General features: G+C 40.1%; 1 protein-coding gene across 7 annotated transcripts in view; it reads right to left on the reverse strand.

The window, feature by feature from the left end:
* The window catches only part of LOC111864467 (F-BAR domain only protein 2), a 137,656-nt gene that overhangs the window by 15,901 nt on the left and 95,313 nt on the right, over window positions 1-26,442 (reverse strand). For 6 of the 7 annotated variants that reach the window (XM_023851727.2, XM_033751440.1, XM_023851726.2 and 3 more), the window contains 6 exons: window positions 20,351-20,424; window positions 12,942-13,111; window positions 12,726-12,853; window positions 12,276-12,493; window positions 4,571-4,726; window positions 1,048-1,180 (listed from right to left, as the gene is read on the reverse strand). In XM_023851727.2, the coding sequence (XP_023707495.1) occupies window positions 1,048-1,180; window positions 4,571-4,726; window positions 12,276-12,493; window positions 12,726-12,853; window positions 12,942-13,111; window positions 20,351-20,424 (879 nt within the window). The remainder of the gene's footprint in view (window positions 1-1,047; window positions 1,181-4,570; window positions 4,727-12,275; window positions 12,494-12,725; window positions 12,854-12,941; window positions 13,112-20,350; window positions 20,425-26,442) is intronic. The other variant, XM_033751439.1, reaches the window with a different exon arrangement.

Raw genomic sequence — 26,442 nt, forward strand, 5'->3', positions numbered from 1 at the left:
CCTCTCCCCATATCTTGGCAATGGCACAAGACAGTTTAGGTTATCCCAATACTCTAGCACTAGCATTATAACAAAGTACTGGGTTCTCACTGAGAGTGACAAGAATCAGCTATTATTTATATGTAGACAGCTATCAGATATGTCAGACTGGCCAGTAACTGGTGAATAACGAAATGGATTCTGAAGAAAGCAATCATCGGCTGACATACTATCTGGCATCTGCCTGAAGGGACTGAGAAATATTATTAAAAACTACAGCCAAAACAGCAGCTCCCAAACACAAGTCTACAAGCTCGATCATATAGTTTCAAATGAATGATTTCCTAAAAAAAAAAAGACACAGAGCACAAGGCAAGAGGAACAACCCACCACTTTGAATACACATGAGCATAGAGGGGACCATACATTACACAAAAATAGTAACTGAAGTCACGACAACAGAAGCACAGCAGTTTCCTCAAGTATAATTTTAAACATCCTATGATGACCATACTGGTCCAAAACACGTAGCGAAAAACTCTTAAAAAGTTAAAAGTTATGTGATGCGTAAAACTTTTAAAGTGAATAACATTTAGTAAGTTGCACAGAAAGACATGGCGCACAGGATGAAGTCAAACCAGCAACATTCAGTACTAACCTAATAATGCTAGATGAAGAATACAAACTATGAAACTCATTTTGCAATTATGCCCTTCCCAGTTAGCTCATCTTCCTAAGTTCAAGACAGTCTCATAACTTGTTCCGAATACTTTAATTTTTCTCTCTCTCTCACAGCAAATGATGAGTTGAATACCCATACACCACAACAGGCAAAAAAATGTTACAACTTCAACTGAAAGATTTTCAGAAAGAAGATACAAATTTTAAACTGAGTGACAGAATTCATTTACTCACTTCATTCCTTCCTCAATTATATTTACCTTTACAGATGACTAATGATTCTGACCTGGATTCAGGTTATAAGACACAGACAGAAACAAATTTTCTTTATCATGATTATTTCTAGACTACTGCAATATGTTGCTCCTTCACATAGGAAATACTAACCTGATACTTCAGGATATCAACATTGAAGTAAGATGCTGATGGATTTTGTTCAGACTGTCTTCTTAGCAGTGCGGTTAAGGCACTCATGTTGAACTCGAATAGTATACTCTCATTACTAGACTGTGCAGAATCTCTGGAAATACATATTTACTTAACATTTGCAAGAAAATCCCATGGTAGCAAGAACTACACATGAATTCAATATGGCTTTTTAACCAACAGAATTAAAAAAAGAAAACACTCTTTAATAAAGGATCAAGAAGATGGACAGGACATAAGACTTTAGGAGTTTTTTCCTCTGTAACAGTAAAATACCTTTGAACTGAAATTATGAAGTACAGTGTGATGACAGAACAAGTACAGCTTATAAGACGAACTCCATTATATTGAGCAAAATCACAAGCACAGTCAATTACTTTATTACACATATACAAAAAATATCATGTAAAACAAACCATTCTTTTTTCTTTTTTTTTTGGAAATTTTGCTATTATAAACAATTCCTGACTACCTGCAAATTTTGCATCAACTGTACTTGAATTCTTGGCTCTGAAGTTATTTATAGCTGGCGGACCATTATCACACACTCTCTCTCTCTCTGCCTTGAATACAAAGCTTGAGTATCGTGTCTATGCGAAGTTCACAGCTCATCAGAGCTGAAATAGGCAGATGCTATGGACTGACTTCATCAACAACATTCACCATTTGTAAGATTAAAAACAAGGTACAGTCAGCTGTTCTACATGATCAAAGGCCAGCAGTGGGGGTGAGACTGAGTCCACTTGGTACTGCAGTCATTACTGGCCTATTGTACCAGCCTCAGATGACAGATGATGGTGATTGTCGAACAATTGGTGGAATGAAGATTGGCAAGGGAAGTTGAAGTACTTGGAGAAAACCTGCCCCAGCGCCACTTTGTCCACCACAAATCCCTATGACCAGACCCAGGCTTGAACCCAGGCTACCACGGTGGGAAGCCAGCATTTAATTGCCTGAGCTACGGCACAGGCTCATGGAAGGCATGCATCTTATATGTGTAATATAAAAAGGTTATGCATGTTCCAATAATGGGATTTAGGTCTAACGTGTAACACAATATTAAATACAAATCTACATGTTTATTGTGATATATATAAGCATTTGTAATGAATTATGGGCAAAATGTGGGTGAAACCTGTGGGCATATAGTAGTAATGGGTGAGACTTTGGCAGTGAAGGATGGCTCCTAACACATGGTCTCTTTTCTGTGCACGTTACGTAAATAAGAGAAAATCTTTAATAGATATTGGAAAAAACAGTGAAAATAATAAATTACTCTTCTTGATAACCACTTCAAAAGTCCCTATGTACACAAACCTTTTCACAGGAATAAAAAGTCTTGGAATATTGGGCAGAATAAGTTTCAGTGTGAATCTCTCTTACAGGTGGGGGATAGATGACTGTTCTATTTGTCTCTACAAAAAGAAAAGCCACTACATGCAAGTGGAGCTGCAAGTAGCAGAATGATTTAGTTTGAATGAAGTCTCCTTGAAATGTGTTCATCACTCTCAATTTTCTGATGCCCTTCAAGAAACAGGGAACATTCACTTACACTAGTGTCGTGCAATGTAGGACCACAAAATGTTGAATGCCATTGTAAGGAACAACATGGAAAATCCTAATTATGGTCTTCTGGGCTGTGATATTATATACGCAGGGAAGTCAAAAATTATCCTCACACTTGTTTTTCCAAATTATACATAAAAGTAGGGGTTGAGCAAGTACGCCATTTTTCTACATAGTCTCCTTCCTTTTCGATGCCCTTGATTCAGTGGTCTACTAGCTTGTGTATTCCCTCCAAAAAGAAGGTTCCGGTTGGTCACGCAACCATTTATGTACCGCTTCCCGCACTTCTTTGTCCGTAGAAAATCTACAACCTCGTAAAGCATAGTCAGAAGGGGCGAGATCTGGGCTGTAGGCAGGATGTTCCAGCACCTCAAAACCCAAATGGTTAATGGTTTCAATGGTCTGGCTGGCCATGTGTGGGCATGCATTGTCACGCAACAACAACACTTTCTTCGACAAAAGGCCTCGGCGTGGTGCGAATTGCTGGCTTTGCATTGTTGGCCAGCAAATCACTGTATCTTGCACTGTTGATTGTACATACTTTTTCCAGGTAGTCTTCCAGTATAGGCCCTTTTGAGTCCCAAAAAACGGTTAGCATCACCTTTCCCGTGTAAGACTGGGTCTTGAATTTCTTGTCTGGCCACTTTTCAAACTTTTCGATCCACTCATACTCACTTCTATGCTATAGAGCACTGTCCCCATATTGTGCTGAAAGCCTCTGACGAATTTCAGCCCCTGATACACCTTCTAACCAGAGAAATCGGATCACTGTTCTTTGTACCTCCTTGGTGCACACTGCTTGCGGAGCAGCCATGTTTACACTGTCACAGCATTAAGGAAAATGATGCAATCAAGGTCAAACTTCGATCACATGACCACAGTTCTACCAACTCTAAGCACGCATGCGCAGAAGGCAATGTGACAAACCTAAAGATGTTATGGCAAAAGTGCAGATAATTTCTGACTTTCCCTCATAGTTAGGAAGATGTGTACCAAAGTCTTGGAGGGGCCTGTTCCCTCCACCTTCAGGAACTGAAGAAGGTTCTTCTGAAACATTGGTACCGACCTACCAAACTATACAGTCTCACATCCCAAAGACCATAACAAGTGATACCAACATGAGAACCTCAATTATACAATATGTAATCACACTGATAACTGTAATTCATAGTGATAAGTAATGTGAAATTTGAAACATAGATATAAATGTAAATGTACATTTTGTCCACAGCATTTATGTATGTAACTTGTGGTCTTCTAACGTGTGATGCCAGTAACAGTTTGATAGACAGATACCCTACAATGGAAACCTGCACTCTCTATCTTCGGAACACATCTACCACAAAACTATCATAATCCTGATACTTGCTGGCATTCTTCCTTACAAAAGAACTTCAAATCTCACATTTCTGTATGCATTCATAAGTAACAACAAGGCATTAACTCTTTTTTTTTTATTTGTTTCATTTTGGTCTGTCACACGAACCGTATGGTTTATGAATTTTAATTTTTAACAAAGTTTTTAAAACTTAAAAAAAAACTTTAAATATTTCTTTAACCAGAAAGGCTGCTGTGACTGATAGATGGAACATTGTGTACTTGGACATTACATGTGTATTTGATTGATAACTGTTGTGATTGTGGTTTCAAAAAAGTGTTTGGTGCCTCTGAAGATGATCCAAATGGATCGAAACATGTAAGGCTAGTGAATCATCAAATGAGAAAATTGAAATAGTCACATTGGACGGACTTGTCTTTTATAATTATAGCATTAACTCTTACTTGGATGTTTCGATATTCTACTGTTTTTACCAGTTAATTAAACTGGCACAAGAAATGATACTAAATGTGACATTTCACCATACCTCTGTATTTCACATGTTATCTAAATCTGATGGCAACTAACTAAATAACTCACACTGTAACCAGTTGTTTGTTGGGTACTATATTATCAAGACGTTGTGTATTGCGAATACGGAATGACAGCTGTGCAGGGCTCGGATTATTGGCAAGAACTGCAACGATGCCCGCAGGAAAAGACAACATCATATCACCCGACAATTTAACCTGGCACCTGGAACGAGAGTAAACGTGAATGACAACAATAATAATTACATTCAATTCACTTATTAGAGTGCTTGCCATAAATGTTAGCCTATCACAAACACAAATACATAATAAATACAGAAGAATACAAAAGAAACACACAACAGGTATCCTCCAGAGAAATTGTTTCCTACTGAAACATAACAGAAACTGACCATACACTATCAGCAGCATCGGCACATTGGGCTAAAGGACTGAACCTTACACCACTGGTTACAGTAAAACTGGAAAAATCCCTAATTAATTTAGTGGTACAAGAGGGCTAACAGAATCCATGATAAGATGACGCCTTATTTTCCTCTTAAAGACATTAAAAACAAAGAAATTAAAAAGATATCATTACAAGTATTATGTTTTTGGACATTATCCATCATCTTGTCTATTTAAAAAAAAAAGTCCTGCCCAATAGATAGAGCTAGTCCCCATCTCCGGAGATAGGGGGTACCTTTATCTATTGGACCCAACTGAGTAGGTTTCACTTGAGGACGGGGACAGAATCCAGTCTCTGAAATGTTGTTTTGAAAAAGAAACAGCATGTTCTTTTTTAAAAAATAGACAAGATGATGGATAATGTCCAAAAACATAATACTTGTAGCAATATACCATCGTCAAACTTATAGAAGATATCAGTAAGTGGAATAAAGTGTTACATATTTTTAATATTCTAGTTGCTAGAACAATCAAACTGATTAGACTGACTGGAACATAAATTCGCAAATTTCTGTTGTATGTACACGGTGTGTCCAGGATCCATTAGGATTCTTGAAGTTTCAGCTGTGTCTGTCTATAATTTCAAAGTGCAAGCATTGCTGCATCATGTGTTCTGACCTCAAATGTAACAGTACTGCTCTGACGTTCGTCGGAAAATGGCGGTTGAACAGAGAGCCAACATCAAATTTTGAAGTTAGGCAAAACAGCTGGAGAAGCATACGGAATTATGAAAAGTGTGGATGGTAGTGATTGTTTGAGTCGCTCAAACATTTTTTGATGGTATGCTGTATTTCGTGATGGCAGGGAGGACACTGAAGATGCTCCATGTGCATCAAAGCCGAGAACAAGTCACGCTGAAGAAAATGTGTAAAAAGTGACCGAAATCATTGCATCAGACAGATGCATTTCTGCAAGACTCATCGAGGAGCTTTTGGGAATACCGAAAAATACTGTGCATCAAATTTTGACCAAGGATTTGGGCAAACAGAAGCTCTGTGCGCAGTTTGTACCGCATGTGCTGTCAAGCGATGAAAAATATGCCTGAGTGGAACACTGCAAAGACATGTTACAGTCAGCCAAAAGTGATACAAAATTTACAGGATCAACTGTTACTGGTGATGAGACCTGGTGTTTTCAATATGAGCCTCTCACAAAGCGGCAGAGTGCAGCGTGGTTGAGCCCAAAGAAAGTGTGCATGCAAAAGTCAAGTAAAGACACTGCTAACAGTTTTCCTCGATTCCAAAGGAATCATTCACAAGGAATTTCTTCCCGAAGGTCAAACAGTGAATTCTGATTATTATCTCAGAGTCCTCAATCGTTTGTGGGCCAGAATTCTTCAAATTTGACCTGTATATCGAGAGCAAGGTTCCTGGTCGCTCCTCCACGACAATGCCCCACCCAACAAATCGAAGTTCGTGCATATTTTTTGGCCAGAAAAGGGATCACAGTCCTTCATCATTCTCCATATTTGCCAGATTTGGCTCCAGCAGATTTCTGGTTGTTCCCAAAAGTTAAGTTGGCGATGAAAGATCATCACGACACCATCCAGGACATCCAAAGGGAACGTACCACAGTTTTAAATGCAATTCCATAAGAGGAGTACAGTGACTGTTTATGAAAACTTTTCAATCAATTCCAGCCATGTATTGTTTCAGAAGGAGACTATTTTGAATAAAAAGTGTGAAATTTTGAAAATTCAAGTCTTGTATTTTTAATGAACACAGTCCTAACAGAACATGGACACACTATGTATGAGAAATCTTAAAAAGTTTCCATGCTTTTAATTTTATGCCTCTATTTTAGAGACGATTACAAAAACAGAATATATCATTTTTCTATTTAATCACCCTGCTTTTCAAAAAAATTTTCCTAGCATCCTACCAACTTCTTAATGCCATCATAATAGGAAGTCTGGGGGTATGCAGTAGTGTAGTTGGTTTAGGCACTATGCTACTTGCTGCAAGGTCATGGGTTTGAGTCCCTGAGAAGTGGATTTATTTTCAACTTACCTAATCCTTCCAGTCAATTCAGCCTCTAACAGAAATAAGTACCAGGAATCTTCCTGGGGGGTGGGGGGTCGGTAGAGGGTGGCTGGCACATAAGGCTGACAACCTCATCACCATCTGTTAAGCTGACTGTCTAGAAAATGTGGGAGCCTTGACGTCTCACAACTCTATGGGCCTTCACGGACTGTGACACGGATAGTTTTACCTCTCTTTTTACCTTTAAATAGAAAGTCTTTGGTTGGTCACATAGCCACTGATGCACCACATTCTTTATGTCCTAAAGAAAACGAAATCTTCTCCCTGCTAAAGCTTCTTTAAGCAGTCCAAAGATGTGAAGATCAAGTGGTGCCAAATCTGGACTGAGCTTGATATTCCATGACTTTCCATTTCAATTTCCTGAGGGTTTCCAACTTGCAGGCCACAGTGTGAGGACGGACATTGTCGTGCAACAATAAGATGTCCTCTGAACCATGTCACAATAGGCTGCACTTGCAACAGTTGTTCCACATTTCAGGTAGGTCTCAAGAGAAATGTCTTAGGAATACCAGAAGACAGTCAACATCAACTTTACTTGCCGATGGATGGGTCTGAAATATCTTTACAACACATGGCAAATGTTTCCATTGTATGCTCTTCCACTTCGTTTCTGGCTGATAGTTGTGAACCCAGATTTCATTACTTGTGATGATCCATTGTAGAAATTTGTCACCTTCACGATAATAAGCCAAGTGGCAGGGAGAACTGCCTGAGTGAATGCACTTGTTCTCATCTGTCAGTTCCTAAGGTACTCACCTGGCACACACTTTATGGAACTGAAGGTATAATGCACCACAAAATAAGCAGACCCCAATGTCGATGTTTAGTTGCTCTGAAATTTTGTTGACTGTCACTCTTCTGTTTTGAAGAATCAGTTCCCTAGCTCTTCCTTCATTCTGTGCAGTTGTGGCTGTGGTTGGCTCTGCATCAGCCACACTTGTATGGCCATTTTTAAACATTTCAATCCACCCATACACAACTCAATGAGACAGAGCATTGTCCCTATACTGAGCATAAATTCACTGATGAGTTTTTCCACTTGGTGCACCTTCTTCCCACAGAATCACATCACAGAACATTACTCCTCCTTGATGCAGTTCTCAAGTTTCGCAGCCATGTTCACTGCTTCGTAGCAACTCTCACACTAACTGCATGGTCAGGGCTGCGACATAGCTCAAGCGGTTAGTCGCTGGCTTCCCACCGCAGCAGCCCAGGTTTGATCCTAGGTCTGGTGAAGTGGTATTTGTGGTGGACAGTGTAGCGCTGGGGCAGGTTTTCTCCAAGTACTTCAGTTTCCCCTGCCAATCTTCATTCCACCAATTGCTCCACAATCACCCTCACCTATCATCTGGGGCTGGTACAATAGGCCAGAAGTGGCTGCAGTACAAGGGACTTAGTCCCACCCCACTAGCAAAAAAAAAAAAACTGCAAGGTCAACAGGCTCACCTTGCCCACTAGTCACATGACAACCCACAATACTCCCAACCACTCCACCCCACCATCTTTTTCTTTTTTCTTTGAAAATATAAAAGTGTGGAAACTTTTTGAAGATTATTCCAGATCAGCAAGGTATACACAAATCTGGACCAAATTAAAGCAACACTACACAAAACCTTCAGGCTTATCTAAGAAGAAAAGATGTTATGAAATGAATAAGCCTTAGATGCCTTAGTGTTTGAGAAGATATAGGAGTACATAATTAACTCACTGATGAAAGTACAGTTTAGAGTCCAACATAACTCCAACATCATTTGTACAGTTGGTATGACAAATTAAATGTCACCAATATGGCTGTTAAAATGGATTCTGCTAGTGTTACAATAAAAGGAAATAACATTAATCTTTCAAATATAATTTCTGAAACACAATGTTTTTACCATATTGATCTTGCAGCAGCTGAAATCTTCTACTGATATTCGACTACTGAAATTTTCAAACTGCTGGCAAATAATAAAAAAATTGTGACAAGTTTTGACACACTCACTCACACACATATCTACAATAACAATTTTAAAGAAAAGGGAACTCAATGTTCAGACTTACAGTATACACACGCACAAAAAAAGTGGAAGAAAATTTCCAATTTTTATGTGGACAACAGCATATCTACAGGTGAAAAGAAATTTGCACACAAAAACTCAACAGTGCGGTTCTGCCAAAACAGGCTAAAATGTTATACAGCAATGTCTTGAGACTCATGTCACCATCAAATGCAGTAACAGTGTTATCATGATGCTACACAGAGTGTTCTCAGATGTACTCAAGACACACAATGTATGGCAGGGGTCAGTTATGACTGAATGTTCATGGAATACTAACCCTCGATACCTGTAACAGTCAGGCTGGAACTGCTGCACAGGTATACACATTATCCAGAAGCTATTGTGTTTCAACAATTGAAGCACGTGTTTCTGTGAGACAGGAAGTGGAATACCTATGGCACACATGAATGCATGTCATGAGACTGTGCAGACATCAACTAATGAAGATGCCAGGATTACAGTTGCAGAACAAGAGCCATGAAGACGCTCACATGATATCGCATGAGAATTGGTAATATCCAACTGAGGGTCCTTGATGTATTTCATTATGATAAACTACATCTATACCAATATTTGCAGCACATATATCTGTTTCCAGATGATCATTCTCTATGGATGCAAATTTTCAAATGGCTATATGTAACTATAGATGGGGTATGGATTGGTGAATGGATTTATTGACCACTTAGGGTTGTAGCTAAAAATAACAATAACACTATCAGTGATTTCCATACTTTACAAATCACCACAAACGAAGTCCTTTCCAGTCTACAGTATATTCACTAGCAATTGCTTGGTAACAGATCTCAACAATGGAGATTCTTCAGCTTCTGTGCTCACATTGTTACTGTCCAGCAAATATCCTACAACTGAACTGTCAACTGAACTAAATCACCATCCCTTCTCAGCCTCCCTTGCAAAACTCTTTAACTGACTGGGTCACCCCATAGTCTTCCTTACAACCCCTTTGCATGGACGGAGTAGATATCACCCTTTCCAACAGTAACTCTATTGTTGCAACCATATTCAATGCTGCGGGAGCATGTTTACTAATCAATTACCTAGAAACGGCCATTCTTTATTCACCTACCTCGCAGTCATAGTATAGCAACTGCTGTACACACTACAAAATAAAAAGGCTGTTATAAGTAGCTACAGGCCAATATCTATAGTAACTGGGTTTGCAAAAGTTTTTGAAACAACAACTTTTAGAAGACTCAATGATCATATCGTAAAACATAAAATATTACTTTCAGCGCAGTATGGATTCCAAAAGGGATCATCAACCGAAGATGCAATGTTTAAATTAATAATAATTAATAAAAATTTTAATATACCAAGAAAGCCGCTGTAGTTGTGAAAAAGTTGGACTTTGTATATGTTGTGCATTACAAACATTGTATGTATATGTATTTTAACACTCGAAACACACATTGTGATAGTAGTTTCCAAAAAAAGTATCGATATCCCTGTGATGATGGTCTATAGGGACAGAAACATGTAAGGGTGCTAAGTTTTCAAGTAGTAAAACTTCAATAGTCACACTGGACGGAGTTGTTTTGCCTTTGTAATTGTTAGTGTGATGGACCAGAATGAAACAAGTCCCCTTCAACACATTTATCATCCTATCAGAGGGGGGTGTATTATTCGGGCATCAAGCTATTTAATACTCTGCCATCAAATATCACAGTTTTAAAAAATGACAGAAAGCAATTTAGTTTTGTTTCACGAAATTATTTGCAAAGTAGCGCATTTTACTTAACTGATGAATTTATTGAGCATGTAAGTGGCTCAAAAGTTAAGAGTTAATAAATGGTCTGTGTGCCTGAATTATACATTGTTGAGACTTGCTTGTTGTAAGTGTAGTAGTATGTATGATGTCTGTTTTTGTTATGAATTTTAATATTTTATAATGTAACTGTTTGGATGATATGGCTTGCCAGCGTGTGAATTTGATTGTGGTTTCTCCACAACCCATGTGTGTTGTCCTGACAACTTGAGCTATCTGTGTGAGGCCTGATTATATATTTTATTGGACTACTTATTACACTAATGATGTGTAATCATGAATTTGTAATATGTGATATGTTTTATAGCCAGCCCTATGGGGAGATGATTGGAACCATGAAGTGAATAATAAATGTAAATGTAAATGTAAACACATTGCGAATAAGCTTTCTTACACAACATTCTGTCGACATATCAAGCATATGTGACAGTGTGCTGAATGTTGACAACAGTCACCTGTGGGAACAGGACACTCCTCATGCTAGCCCACAAACATGGGTATCAAGTACAGTGCAGTGTATGAGTTTGGGCTGGAATCACTGAGGACACTGTCATGAGCCCCTTTATGCTACCTCACAGATTGAGTTCTCAATGACATCATGATTTTCTAGAACCTGTTCTACCAAAGTTACCTGAAGCTGTGAGGCAGAGGGTTTGGCTTCAGCATGATGGAGCTCCAGCAGACTGTGAGGGATATAACTGGCAGTGGTTGGATGTTGAGGGAAAAATGCATGGCCTCCTTGATCAAGTGATCCTACTCGAACAGATTCTCTCCTGTGGAGATACCTGAAGAAGCAGCCTCTCCCAGAACTACTGAAGATTTCATGGCAAGACTTCAAGCAGCTGTGATACCATGTTAAGACATGTTAAGGGAATGCCATGCAGCACATACTGTCATCTGCCTTGAATGGACGGAGGCTGTTATGAAAACCTACTGTTAACTACAAGGCACCCGCGATATAATCACTTGATAGCTTGTTCCAGTTGACACTGACATATACCTCACAAACCCAAACGTCAAGAGGGCATTTGTACAATATTTTGAACTTATTTTTAACAAGGAATCACACTAGCTATACCACTGCTGCCGCTGCTACAACCACCACTACTGCCACAATTTACTTCTCAATGAGCAAAAATTACAATCAGTTTATTCTGTTCATGCTAACTGCATTTTCTCAGTAATATCAAAATTAAAAACGGCAACAGAACTGGATGAACTACAAAGCAATCCATGTAGGAAAATTATTTTTAAATCATGCTTATATTAGTAAGGAAATATTTGAAAAATGTTTATGGATGCACAAAAGCAAAATTAAAGACTGAGCTTCTTCAACAAATTTCTGTTTCACCACTATTCTACTAAGGAAAAGCTGATGGAGTATTTATTAAGGAAGAGAGATTTTGACAAGTGTGGGCTTCACTCATCACATACTTAGTTTCGTCAGTCCCCCTGAAATAGGAGTGCACAATTTCATGAAAAGCAACAGCCAGAGGGATGGTGTCAGCCATTCCGATGGTCAGAGGTGATGGACCTCTTGATGAACCAACAGGAACGCCTGCAGTTCGAAATTCAAGGCTGCCCACACTGTCAGCCCTTGAGATGGGAGATGGACCTGGAGCTGGACTTACTCGACCTCGTGGCGATGGGCCCTGAAAATGGAGTGAAGTGCATCAACAAGTGAGGTATTCTTAGTATTTAAATAAATAATGTGAATGAAGCAGACACAAAGCAAAATATTATGTAATTATTTAAAGCATAAATTTATACACAACATGAAGAAGGTTCACTGTGGATAATATTTTGTCTACAATAAATGAAACAATTATTTTAGTTAAAACAGTTATATATTCAAAGAATTTAGCAAATTCAAAGTCTGCATACCTCCCCTCTCCGGGATGGAGGCCTAGGAATTGCTATTGAGCCCTGTGTTGGTGTAGGAGTTTGTCTGGACTGTTTTGGAGGTAAAGCTGGCTGGATCTCTCCCACTTCCGAGAACAAATCTCCTAGATCTAGCAAAAAAAAAAGTTCTTAAGTTGATTCTGATTAAGTTGCATACATAGCTGAAGCAAAATATGCTGGAAACGCAAGTCAACAAACCTGCATATCGAGATGAAGAAGAGGGAGCAGGACTCCCCATGGAAGGCTGTGTGGGACTCTGCAGTGGAGCATATGGGTGACCTCCACTTGGAGCTCCCGTCGGGGTTGAGGCACTCGATGCTGTTGGACTTTGAAACAGATTCAGTCCTAGCAAATCACTACTTGGTTTCCTGTTGTCAATGAAAACATAAATTACTTGTACTTTTATACATATTAAGTAGATTGGTTATTTTCTCTGTGAAAATATGCAGAAAGGTTTAAGAGATACCAGAAACATTATGCCGCATCTACAGTAGTGATCCACTGGACAAGCGAAAGGTTCACACACTTATAGAGCATGTTTGTTCAGCAAATTATATCATCAACATGACTCACAACTGTACCAATGTATGCACTGGTTCAGCAGCAGACCACATATCATATAAATCTTAAAACTGGTTTCTGTTACTCTACAACCTGTTGGTGCTCTTGCACCTGCCACAGAGGGATGTAGATATGTGTCCTGCATAGTGATGTAAGGGTTAGAAGAATCTGAAACAGGATGAGGCAGGGAAGGCTGTACCGAGACACAACACAAGCATGTGGTGGCTTGTGTCTGCATAACTGTGGATACTATAGGACCTCCCACTTAGCTTAACATTCAGCAACCTCAGATTCTCCTATGTATGAAGTTTATTTGCTACATAAGAAGTGGTAATGAGAATGTGGCCTCCCAGGTCTCCAGACCTCAGTTTTTGCGATTTTTATCTTTGGGGAAACCTAAAGGGAAAAGTCTACAAGAACAATCCTTGCACCAGTGAAGGTCTGCAGAATGAAACAACATGCGTAATTAGTTCAATTGTTGTGGAAAAACTTCAGAAAGTGTCGCACAGTATGCAATGCGAGGCATGTTTGCAAGCAGAAGGCAGTCACTTTCAGCACCTGGTATAAAGCACAGTAAGTTTGCATTATCTTTTTACAGTGTTCTTATAAATGTGTGCATGTACAGAAACTGATGTGAGGGACTCAGTGACAGAACTGCACTCTCGCTAGCAGGGAAGGGCACGGTATTCACAGAGAAACGTTCCGTCCGCTCTATGCTAGCGAGAGTGCACGCACTTATCAGCACTAATGACTCATCCCTTTATCAGCAGTTACAGCAGCAATATATGAGAAAAGTTCTATTTGACCCACGCTGCTGCCAGGTTTCCTCGATGAATGAATGCCCTGTATGTTATCTTGAAATAGATTTACATCATCAGCACATACCAACAGCTGATGTGTCCCAATTAATTTCAGACCCACCTGCTTTTCCTGGACCTTCCTAATGGCATATTCTAGAGCAGAGTTGAAGAGCAATGGTGATAAGGCATCTCCTTGTTTTAGACCATTCTGAATGGAAACATATGAGACCAATGTTAACTGTAAGTACTTCACTCTACAGTTCATTTCAACACATATTAACTGGCCTAACTAGTTTCATGGGTACCCCAAACTCTACTGTACAATATTTCCCTCCTAACTCAATAAAAGGTTTTCTTGAAATCTATGAATACTCCCATTTTTTCTCCAGTATCTGAAGAATAAAAAAAAAAAAATCTGATCAGTTGTTGATCTGTTACACTGAAAACCCATTATTGATCCTCAATAATTCTACATATGGACTTAACCTTGGGAGGAGGATATTGGATAAAATTTTGTATGCAGTTGATAACAGTGACATTCCTCGATAATTACTACAGTCAGTTTTATGGGCCTGCTTTTAAATTCACTCAACAATAAACTCCTTCCACCGAACAGGAAATTCTTCCTTACACCAAACAGAATTAATCTCTTTATGGACCTCAGACCATAATGGTTAGCCTCCTGCATGAATCAGCTCTGCTGGAATTTGGTCACTACCTGGCAATTTATGCTTTTCAACTTTGCAACAGCAATTTCAGCCTCAGTAGGACTAGGCTCAGGTGTACGCATTTTTTATCTGCCTAAAATCATTGACTCTATGTACATTCCACAGCTGAGAGAAACAAGCTGCTACATGCCTCACTACAATGAAGTTCACAAGAGCCTTGACCTGACAGCACAGAACATTCAGACATATACAGGACTTACAAGCTTTTGCTCCAAATGGAGATACAATACAATTTTAAGAGCATAAAATTTAAAATTAGAACAAAAACCATTCTTATACAAACATGAAGCTTTGTGTTATGTCTTTCAGTTTCACTTTCACTTTATTTTAAATTCCATAGATCATTTCAGGTCATGCATGCCACAGGATACAGAACATGTCACATACTGTCACATGTAAGGTGGTATGCGTGACGAAATGACAGGTCCTAGTTCAGATGATTGGATTTATTAGCACTTTGGGAACACTCTCTATTAATTACATTTAAATTACAGCAGTATCACTGATTTATATACGAAGGGGGGCCCAAAAATAACCGGAAACGATCTGTTGCACGCGCATGCTTTGTAGTTATGAGTTGTGCTGCTAGGTGGTGTTAGCTGGGGGTCTCCCGCGACTGTTAGTGAGCTGGCGTCAGTCTGAGTTAAGTGGCTTGTCTGTGGTGCTCTGTTGTGTGCGTTCCTGTTTCAACCCTTTGGCGATTAGGGAGATGGCCGACCAGAAGGAACAAAGGGTGTGCGTGAAATTTTGCTTTCTGTTAGGGAAAACTACACTTCACTCTTCAAGTCGCGGCAAATATTCACGCAGTTTTCTCTTTGGTCATCTCCGAGCAAGCGAGGAACAAATTTTGCAGACACCCGTCTCATGTGCAAACCTTTGGTTAAAATTCGCTGGACCGTGCTCCATAAGATGTTCGTTTCCTCAGAAAGTTGGTCAATGGTCTTTCGACGATCTTCATCAATTTCACGCACACTCTTTGTTCCTTCTGGTCGGCCATCTCACTAATCGCCAAAGGGTCGAAACAGGAACGCACACAACAGAGCACCACAGACAAACCACTTAACTCAGACTGACGCCAGCTCACTAACAGTCGCAGGAGACCCCCAGCTAACACCACCTAGCAGCACAACTCATAACTACATAGCATGCGCGCGCAACAGGTCGTTTCCGGTTATTTTTGGGTCCCCCCTCGTATACCTCATAATTCACTGTGGCATGCACACACTAGCATTCTCAGTCTCTACTAGTTGTCTCCTAGCAACAAATCTCAGCACAGAAACCAACACTCAAATCAATACAAGTATTACACCTAAGATCTTCCAATTACACTTCCAGTATCACTGCACCATCACACACATCAAGTCTTGGAGTCGCACAATAAGTCTTCACTGCTCACTTTACAGCTGTCACTCACTATCACATATTACACATAAAATCTTCCAATCACACTTTACATCCTCATATGCCAACCTCTCGCATTCTTCTGAACTCCATTCCACTACTAGTTCCACTACCCGTTCTTGTCTGGTCTGGCCCTTGTCATGTAGCTTTGAATTGGAAAGCACACAAATGTCATGATCAACAGTACTGTTGCATCATCCAAGCGCCAATGACATCATCATGGCACATCGTGTAGGAAACATGTCACATGATGGCCACATACTGCTGTGTGACGTCACAGCGCGGCTGTTGGATACTGCTGTGTGGCGTCACAGCGCGGCTGTTGCATAGTGACAGCCAATCCACAGACAAAGAAAACACTGTTTAAAATACTGTTGGCCACATGCATGCTGCAGGCGATGTCTAAAAAGAAATTCGCTTAGTGGGGTGTGGAGTCCAACTGGGTCCACTCAGCACGGCGTCCACTGACTGGCCTATTGTAGACTGCCCTGAGTGATTATGATGATGGAGAATTTGGTGGAATGAAGATTGGCAGGGGAAACCAAGTACTCAGAGAAAACCTGCCCTAGTGCCACTTTGTCCACCACAAATCCCACCTGACCAGACCCGGGATCAAACCCTGGTTGCCGCAGTAGGAGGCCAGCGACTAACCGCTTGAGCTATGGCGCGGCCTCAGGCGTTGTCTAGCAATGGGTATATATGTGACAATACACATATCACTTGCCACTATGGAAAGGATTAAGGATCATTTGAAACAACTGCATTCTGAATGGTTCTTGGGACAGACTGTGTATTGACACCAACCAGAATAAAGAAGCCCAGTTAAAAAGTACTGCACCAGTGGATAAAGACAATGGCAACTGATCCCCTTAGAAGTTATAGTTAAAGGATTTAAAAACTGCTACACATCTGATGAAATGGATGGGAGGATGAGGAAGAAGTTGGGAATCCTTTCAATGAGCATGAGGCTGTGAGTAGCAAAAGTGTGATAGGAAAGGGAATTGTAAAGACACTGATTCTGAGACAGACAACAGCAGAAAGGAATACAAGGTGGTACTGGGAAGTTCCTGGACTGTTATTGTTGTAACTGCTTCCGTGAAAGAAGATGAGAGGGGAGGCCAAGGTCACAATTCCACAACGCTATTGCATCAGTCTACCATGTGACATCGTGCAGTGAACATGCACTGTTTTCACATGAGTGCTTTTTTGACTACTTTCTGTTTTGTCTGCAATGAATGGCAAAATAGAGCAATGTGTCACCATCAAGTTTTGTGTGAAGCTCAGTAAATCCACCACCAAAACACTTGAAATACTTCATGAGGCTTTTGGAAAGCATTCTTTAAGCCAGACAGTGGTTTCTGAAAGGCATTCATGTTTCAAGGCTGGTTGAATGTCACCTGAAAATGACAAATGTTCAGGGTGACCAAGCACCAGCAAAATGACAGAAAATGTTGAAAAATAGTGAAGAACTCATCCACAAAGACAGTTGTTGAACAATCCATGAACTCACAGACACCACTGTTATCAGTGATGAAGTCTGCCAGGAGACTGTAACAGAGAATTTGAACATGCACCGCACCGCTTCTTCATGACAACATGCCCACCCACACATCCCTGAGAACAACACAGTTTGTGACTAATAACATGGTTTTCATTCCCCATCCTCCCTATTTGCCAGACATAGCCCCTTGTGATTTAGCTTTGCTTCAAAATCTGAAAATGAAACTGAAGGGACAGCATTTTCAAACAGTGTCTCACATCCAAAGGGAATTGCAAGCGGTACTCGACAGCAATATGGAAGATGACTTCCACGGTGCTGTTAAAGCGTGGGGGGGGGGGAATAAAAAAGAAAGAAAGAAAGAAAAAGGAAGAAAAAAAGATGTGATCACTGTATATGTTCCAAAGGAGACTATTTGAAGGAGATGGCAGCCAAAGTTGAGCAAGTTAAGATAGCAATACTTTTTTGAGCTTGTCCAGGAACTTTCCGATAGCACCTTATATGATGAGACTGGTGAAACTGAATAGGGCTAGTGACTTCACAGTAGGAACTCAATCAATGTCACATATTTTATATTTTCTTTCATATGTTTGTGTATGAAATTAATTCATACAATTACTTTTTCTGTGCAGACAATTGTCTTACATTCAGAATCATCTTCCAACCAGGTAAATATGATAGCAAAATTTACAGCTCTATGAGGAAATGGGTAGTTCTATAAATTACAACAGTAAGAAATTGGTTTACCAGAGAAACTTCTCTCATCCCAATTCTTCCAAATTCTCACCTTGATCTCACCTGCAACTGAAAATGCCTAATATAGAGAAATTGGACTTGTCTGTGCCTTGTTCAGGCCAAAAAGGAAAGTGTCCACAGGCAGCACATAATTTCAAAATGTTTGCAGCACTGCACACATCCAAAGGGTGTAAACAATCAACAGTTAACCACCAAGAAAGCACAAGAGAAAACTGAGGAGCTTTGGAATGACAGAGATAGATGGAGAGGCTTGTCTGTTTGATAACCCACATAAAAGTAGAAATATCAAAGGAAGAAAAACTGAAAACAGTATATTCAGCCTTTGATTATGATATTAAAGACTGTTTGTGTATCAATTCATAATTTTTATGCCCGTCTCAATATTATTAGTGGATATGAAATGACTTTTGATTGTGAATTAAATTCCTGTCATCTGCATACATTGAAAAATCCATATTTAGTGGTATATAATTATTAATGTTAGAGTTGGACTACATACTGACCTATGGATTATTATACTACAATATAAAGCCAATATAGCATAATACAGGATTGAAGAGAAAGTGATATTCACCCAAAATCTATTACTATCACAACAAAGGAATTAAATGATACAAGTTTTCTGTTAACCTACCATGATATAAATTAACTTACTTACTTATTTAAAGACACTGTCAGGCTAATGTAGTGTAATGGGTTTGCTCAAAGTGTCTCCAGGCAACGGCTCGGTAAACATGATCAACGTGCAACAATGGAAGATGTGTCTCATTGGATGAATGCTACTGCCCATTGCTAGGCAACAGTCAGCACACCAATGAAGTCACTGGCTAGGAATCACATGACTAGTTTTCTGTGTGGCCCTTGTATAGCCTATATAACGAAGAACTGTTGTAGCTTAGATTTGAATAGCACAGACTGCAGTGCAGTGTAGATAAGAGTTTTGTTTTTATTGCTAGTGGGGCGGGACTAAGTCCCTTGTACTGTGGCCACTTCTGGCCTATTGTGGAGCAATTGGTGGAATGAAGATTGGCAGGGGAAACTGAAGTACTTGGAGAAAACCTGCCCCAGCGCTACTTTGTCCACCACAAATACCACTTGGCCAGACCCGGGACTGAACCCGGGCCACCACGGTGGGAAGCCAGCAACTAAACACTTGAGCTATGGTGCGGCCCTCATAGTTAAGAGTTAGTTGGAAGAGTGTGGCTGTGAAGAGAAGACTTTGTGTGTATACTGTTATTAGTTTCAGTGCTGAGATCAGTTGCCAGGAGACGAGTAGTGAAGACAGAGAATCCTAGTGCATATGCAACGGTGAACCGTAAAGTGTGTAAATCAGCGATAGTGCAGTATTATGTGTGATCAAGAGAACTTGTAACCAAAGTGCCAATAAATCCAATCATCTGAACTAGAACCTGTCATTTTTGTCATGCGTATCATCATGCACATGACAAGAGCATAGAATGATAGAGAATAACATATTGGAAGGATGTGTAAGAAAGTGGTACTATCCTGGCATCTGTGTGGGAATGCTGCAGAACAATATGAAAACTGTGGTCAGGACTGCTCATCTATTGGCTGGATTTCAAACTAGTGCCTCCCAAATGTGAGGAAAAGAGCAACAAACTGAACTGTGAGTGACTGAAAACCAGTTTCTTCTCATAAGGTGTAGGTGGGTGGACAATACTAGAATGGATCTTAGAGAGAAAGAATGGGATGGTATGAATTGGATAGATCTGGCTCTTGGTGAACATGGTAATGAACCTTCTGGTTCCATAAATGCTGGGAAATTCTTGAGTAGCTGCAGAATTGGCGGCTCTTCCAGAAGGGCTCAGCTCCATGAGTAAGTAATTAAGTAAGTAAACTTACCCACCAAGCTGTTGAGAAACTGACTGAGATCTCTTCATATGATGGTCAGATTCAGCATTGGAGCCCCTTCGACCCTGAAAGACAATACTGAAAATTATACAAATCATCTCAAATGCAACTTCTATGAAGCACATACTTGAGGAAATCAAAATACAGTAGTAAAAGTACAACTTCCTTTCATGTGTCAATTCTAAAATAAATCGCATTTAAAATTAACTTGGCCCCAAAGGAAATTCTCCACCACAGCTTATTAAAATTCTCTATGTTGTCTGTTATTTCTGTACTGAAAATGTGCTATTCTCAACCCAATTATTCATCAATACGTACAAACATTTCTTCAATATCTAAGTTTTTACCATCTTTTATGTTGTACTCTCCTGGTCTTGCCTTCTTAAGCTTAGTGAAACCTATAAAATACTTCCACTTTTTGCCACTCAACATGATGATTTCATAAACTATTTATAAATATTTAACTGAAATCTCTGCAGTTCAGTTCAATTCTTACAATGGGTCCTCATCAAAAATAAAATTTTTAAATCTTCCATCTGTGTGAGTCAGCAGGTTGATGACATGTTACTATAAAATTCCGCAATGTTTTGAATAAGTAAATGTCATCCATCAACCTGAATATACATCAATCGCAACAAATAAATAATCTTACAACATAAAATTTCTCTGCCACGTATCAGAACCTTGCACAGCTGTGTGGCACACCTGTGATTTCATTTGTGTATGAATGTCCTCATAGTGCATGTGATCCTTGTTCCTACACCTCCCGACTCCCAACTTCACAATGGTGGCTTTGAAAGACCTGCTATTCTGCAGACATGCCAGTGCTGTTGCTCTTGAAGCTATTCTCTTACAAGAAATTGGTGGATATGATTAGCCTGTATCCTAGGCGCCCTGTGCCGTCAGGCACACTTGATGTAGGAAGTGTTTGGCACTGATAAATTGCACTCCTATTTGGAACATGACTAATTCCTCCTGAAAAAAAAATCAGGGCTTGTCATGGCCGCTCACCCAACCATGCAAGTTGGAAAAAATGGGTACTGGGTAGTGTGGATGTTCAACGTAACAGCATATACCTGCAACCATATCATATACATGATAGCTGACACTCTTCCCATATGTGTGACGCACTCCATCTTGAGCTGTTCTTGGCTCCCTGTAATGGCTTGCTCATATATTTCCTTCTTCCTCCTTCACTGAACATCAAAGGGCAGATGTTGAATTGTCCCGTATCATCAAAAGCCTTGATAACACTCTTAAGAGTGCCCTCCATTGCCAGTCTAAGTTTCCCCACAAGGGAAAAGAAGTGGTGCCCCTGCCCATGGCAGTACTCTTCCAGTACTCGTCTCCACTTGGTGGCCATTTGGGGACATTTAAGATGATCAATAAATTTTGGGACTTATTCATTTCGAGAGGTGTGAACAACAATAACTGTGTAACATGTGGCAAAATTAAGCCTGGGCAGAACTTCCATTTTGGATTTCTAGCCTGTGAAGTTTTGCAGCATCCATACTGATTGTGTACGGAAGTTTACCTTTTCAAGGCTGAGAATACTGTGATATTGGTTTGTGATGTAACTGTGTATGATTTATCCTGGGAAGGGAAGTCATAACTTTAGCCACTATAAAGGCACTGAGGTCTTCTTTCCCTTTTCTGAGATGGGCATCACAGTCTCTGATAATACCCAATGTTTTGTATGTAAGGAGTTCAAGCAATTTCTCTTTGGGTTGGGAGTGAAGCGTGTTACTGTTACACATTACGACCCCCAACTGTCACATGCAGAGCATTTTAATTGCAATTTGAATGCAACATTCATAGCTTTCAGGGCAATTCCCATTCAAGGTCATGTTTCCTTCTCACATGGGGTGCCCCATTCCTCCATGAGTGTGGTATCAACTAGCTTCTCCCAGATAGCTGTACAAAGCATGGCATTTGCAAACTCTGGGGAAGTGTACACCAAAATTTTATTCACAGCCATGAAGTCAGTATGAAGAAGTATCAAAATGGGGAGAGAGGCCCCAGTCCTCAAGACAGGAAACTGTCTTCTATAGAAATCACCCCACGATTCAGGCACATGGAAAAATACCAGCTAAATTATTGTCAAGGCAGCACAGCCCAACATACATGTTTCTTCGACCCAAATTACTCATCAATGTAATTAATTTCATAACAAGGGCGCATTTCTCTCAAACTAAAGGATCCAAATTACTTATACAATAAAATCTCAGTTTTACACTTCTTAAGGGACCCTCTACAATAAGTGTAAAACTGAGGAAGGTATAAAATCATGGAAATGAGAGTGATATAAAGTTAAGAATATTTGGTTTCATTTATATCATAATTTTGGAAAATCATTTAAAAAATACATGTTTGAGCACCTAATTATGTATACGTAGATGCAAATATGGTTCTTGGTTTATTTTATGATGCTTTATCAACTGCTGTTTTTATGTGGCATCATTAAAATGAAACAGTGATTACAACCAATATATGGAAAGGATGAGGAAAATGGCCGAAGTCTATTTCAAGATACTATCCCCGCATTTGCCTGGACAGACTGGCAAATATGGTACATACCTAGTTACACTATTCTTTAACCATTCAATAAGAATCTTTTCCTCCTTCAGCTCGAAGTCTGTATAATTCATTTTCAATATTGCTGCACAGTACAGTAATACTGTTCTTGGTATCAAATTGATACACATACTCTCTGGCTGCTTCCAGTCCTTTCAGTGCACCCAAGAATACTGTTTCATGTTCTGCAACTTCCTCCTTCTCTTCTTTTGGTTCTTCTTCTGGCCTAGTCAAATGCTAACAATCTAACCTGCTCAACACTCTGGATTCCACAAACCTCAAGAACACTGTCACATGTTGTGTGGTCCTCAAACCGCACTCCGAGATGTTATAAACTGAGCCAGCCATCCTCTTCATCTTCACTGAGGCTCACTGCCCTGTCATCATTACTGCTGACATGATCAATTGAGAAACCATACTTCATAAAGTGGGCGTTATCAATCTCAAGGTTTCTATTAATTGCACTGCAGACAACATTTCAGCCTCATCTGTGTAGCATCTTGGAGCAGTCCCCATCAAGCATGGCTACAGCCTTCCAAAACAACTGCCTCTGTAATGACACTTGAGTGCTTGGATGTTTCCCAAATATAAAGCCTGCAGATGGGTCATAGAGTTAGCTGGGAGAAACAGAACTGTGATGTTGCTAAAAATGTAGTGTTCTGCGGAAGCAGCAATATTCTGCGATATTTAGCAATGACTTTCCTAACTAGTTGTCTGAGACAATATTAAGATATTTTGGTGGTCATCAAAGAGTTTGTGTTGGCTTCATATTTTGTATGTAGCCCCTTGACATGTTGAAGCAATGTGGACTTCGATATCTTCCATTCACTAGAGTGTCAGTTTAGCACTACAATTTTCTCTGCATACAAGAAGCACATTAACCTGCTGTTTAGATTTTGTACCACCATGGCAAAAGTATCCTAGAAGAGAGACAGTTCTGCTAGGTTGCACACTGAAAAAGAGACCTGTCTAATGTGTATTATTTATATCACAGAGGTCAAAACCTTCAATTTGCAAGTCGGTAATTTTTCAAGCCTTCTACAGTTTCTGGATCAAAAATCCTGCTCTCACCTGATAACAGGTTCTGCAAACAATGTTATGTCTCCTCTTATATCTGTCAATATATCCAATGCAAGTCAAAAAGTTGGCTATTCCCAGATGAGTGACGATGTGCAAGGCACCTCACTGAGGTGGGTGCCATCTAAGAAAGCATTACTCTCACATTCTTGTCTGAACCAGGCACCAAGTACAAATTCTTGTATCTGCAGTGGTGACAGTTTCAGTGATTCTCACTGCTTGCAGAAAGGTCCACATGGATCTTCACAAGAGTGTTCAGCGTGGACACTGAAAGTCTCAAGCATAATGCCAGTTCAACACGTGTGCCAATATGTGCATCAACTTGCACTGAAATACATATTCTATCATTTCTTGTACATTATTTCTGTTTTCTTTTATTAATCACATTTCATATATCGGTGAAATCTGTCTTAATCGAAAATAAAATTTGGTCTCTATGAAGTGAAGTCATATAGGCACTGGGAGATTGAAGAATTTAACCTGGGTGCATTTCTGCTGAATGTTTCATTTATGAAACAACACTCACTGCACTACAATGGTCATTTTTTTGAACACTAATCAGATATAAGACAAATACACTGATCTCATTGAAATAAGGTCAAAGCTTGCCTAATGCATGAGCTGCTTGGACTACAGTAATGAAAAAATCCTCTCACATACATTAGGCCTTAGTGAGGTCATAAAGTAAAAGTAAAGCTATCCCTGTACCAGGACATGAAGGGCCATATGGTTGTGAGACACTGAGGGTCCCACGTTATCTAGACAATCGGCTCAAAGATGGCGGTAGGGTTGTCAGCCCTACACACCAGCCACGCTTTACTCCCCATGAAAATTATTTAATTAATTCCTGGTACTCATTTCTGTTAGAGGGTGAGTCAACCCCAGGGCCATAGTGTGGCCGGAAGGATTAGGTCAACTGAAACAAATCCAATGACCTCATCGGGACTCGAACCTGCGACCTTCCAGCTTGTAGCATAGCCCCTCAACCAACTACGCTATGCGTAAATCACTTGCAGATGTGTATCAGCCAATTGGTAAATGGTAAAGCTGTCTCTGTGCTTAACTAATTAAGCATTATGCCATGAAGATGTACGGGGAGTGGATGTACAGATCCGCTAGGTAACAGCACGCTAAGCATGTGTCTGCAACTATTTAAAGCGGTGTTTTCTGCATGATCCATGCCAAGGCCACATGACAAGAACCACTGAAGAGTGTGAATTTGGGCCAGTGAGTGAGCAGTAGCAGTACGACCTCTCTTCTTGTTGAAGAAGAGACCCCGTTTCTAAACACATACATGTCTAGCAGAGAACAAAAATCTTGGTCACGGATCCAAACAGAACTCAGAACCAAGAATTACTGTGCTGGCGAGGGCCAGTGGCAACTTACTGACTGACCAGTGCAAGCTGGTTGTCAGATGGTATCCAGCTGGCAACAATCTCAGCATGGAAGCAAAGAAATATTCATTGCTGGGAGCTGCTACCTAGCAGACTAACATTTAGCATGTGCTACAATGATTTTGGTACTTTCTTCCTGTTTGACAGTACAGTACACAGAGCCCTTGTACAGAGTGCCCATATGTGCATGGCTTGTGAGCCATCACCCCATGCATATGGCATAACCCTCATTTGTTATGAGGTTATACAGTGTGTCCACGATGTTCACAGAACTGTTGTGGTCAGGTTCTGTGGGATGTGTGCCCACACACCATTATGTATTAGTGATTAAACATGAGGTTTTGAATGGCAACTGGATTTACTGAACGCTTATAACTTGTAATTACAAGTGACCATAAGAGAGAGTCTCATTGATTTACACACTCTAGATTACTACAACCACAGGAACTGGGAAAGTGTTGTCAGTATAGCGACTACTTTGGGCTGGATGACCAAGGGGTAGGAGATAGGGTCCAGAATTTTCTCTTCCCTATGTCATGCAGACCGGCTCTGGGATCCACTCAACCTCCTATCCAATGGGTACTGTGGGCTCTTTCCCCGGGGGTAAAGTGGCTAGGACATGAAGCTGACCACTCACCTCCAACTAGTGCCAAGGTCAAGAAAAGTGGATCTATACATCCATTCTCTCACACACCTTCGTGGCGTAGTGCTCAATTACTTAAATTTACATTTTATCTTTCACAGTCTTCTGTTTGTTCACCAGTCTTTGCTAGGCAGTGGCTGCTAACATGCAACTCAAGACTATTAACGACTAACTCAGACTTCCAACTAGCTTCTCCCATTGGTACTTGCTATGTAGTGTGAGCACAGACAACACAGCAAACACTGCTTCCAACAGTTCTTCTGTTGTTGCATGTTGATTCGGTGCTGCAAAATGGTGTTTACTGCTATGTTGCCTAGCAATGACCGCCTCTTCTTGTTACACTACTCTGGCTTTCAGCTCTCATGTCACAATACACTTCAATTTTAAATTTGTAA

This window comes from Cryptotermes secundus, unplaced genomic scaffold (genome assembly GCF_002891405.2).
Source record: "Cryptotermes secundus unplaced genomic scaffold, Csec_1.0 scaffold706, whole genome shotgun sequence".
Lineage (NCBI taxonomy): Eukaryota > Metazoa > Arthropoda > Insecta > Blattodea > Kalotermitidae > Cryptotermes > Cryptotermes secundus.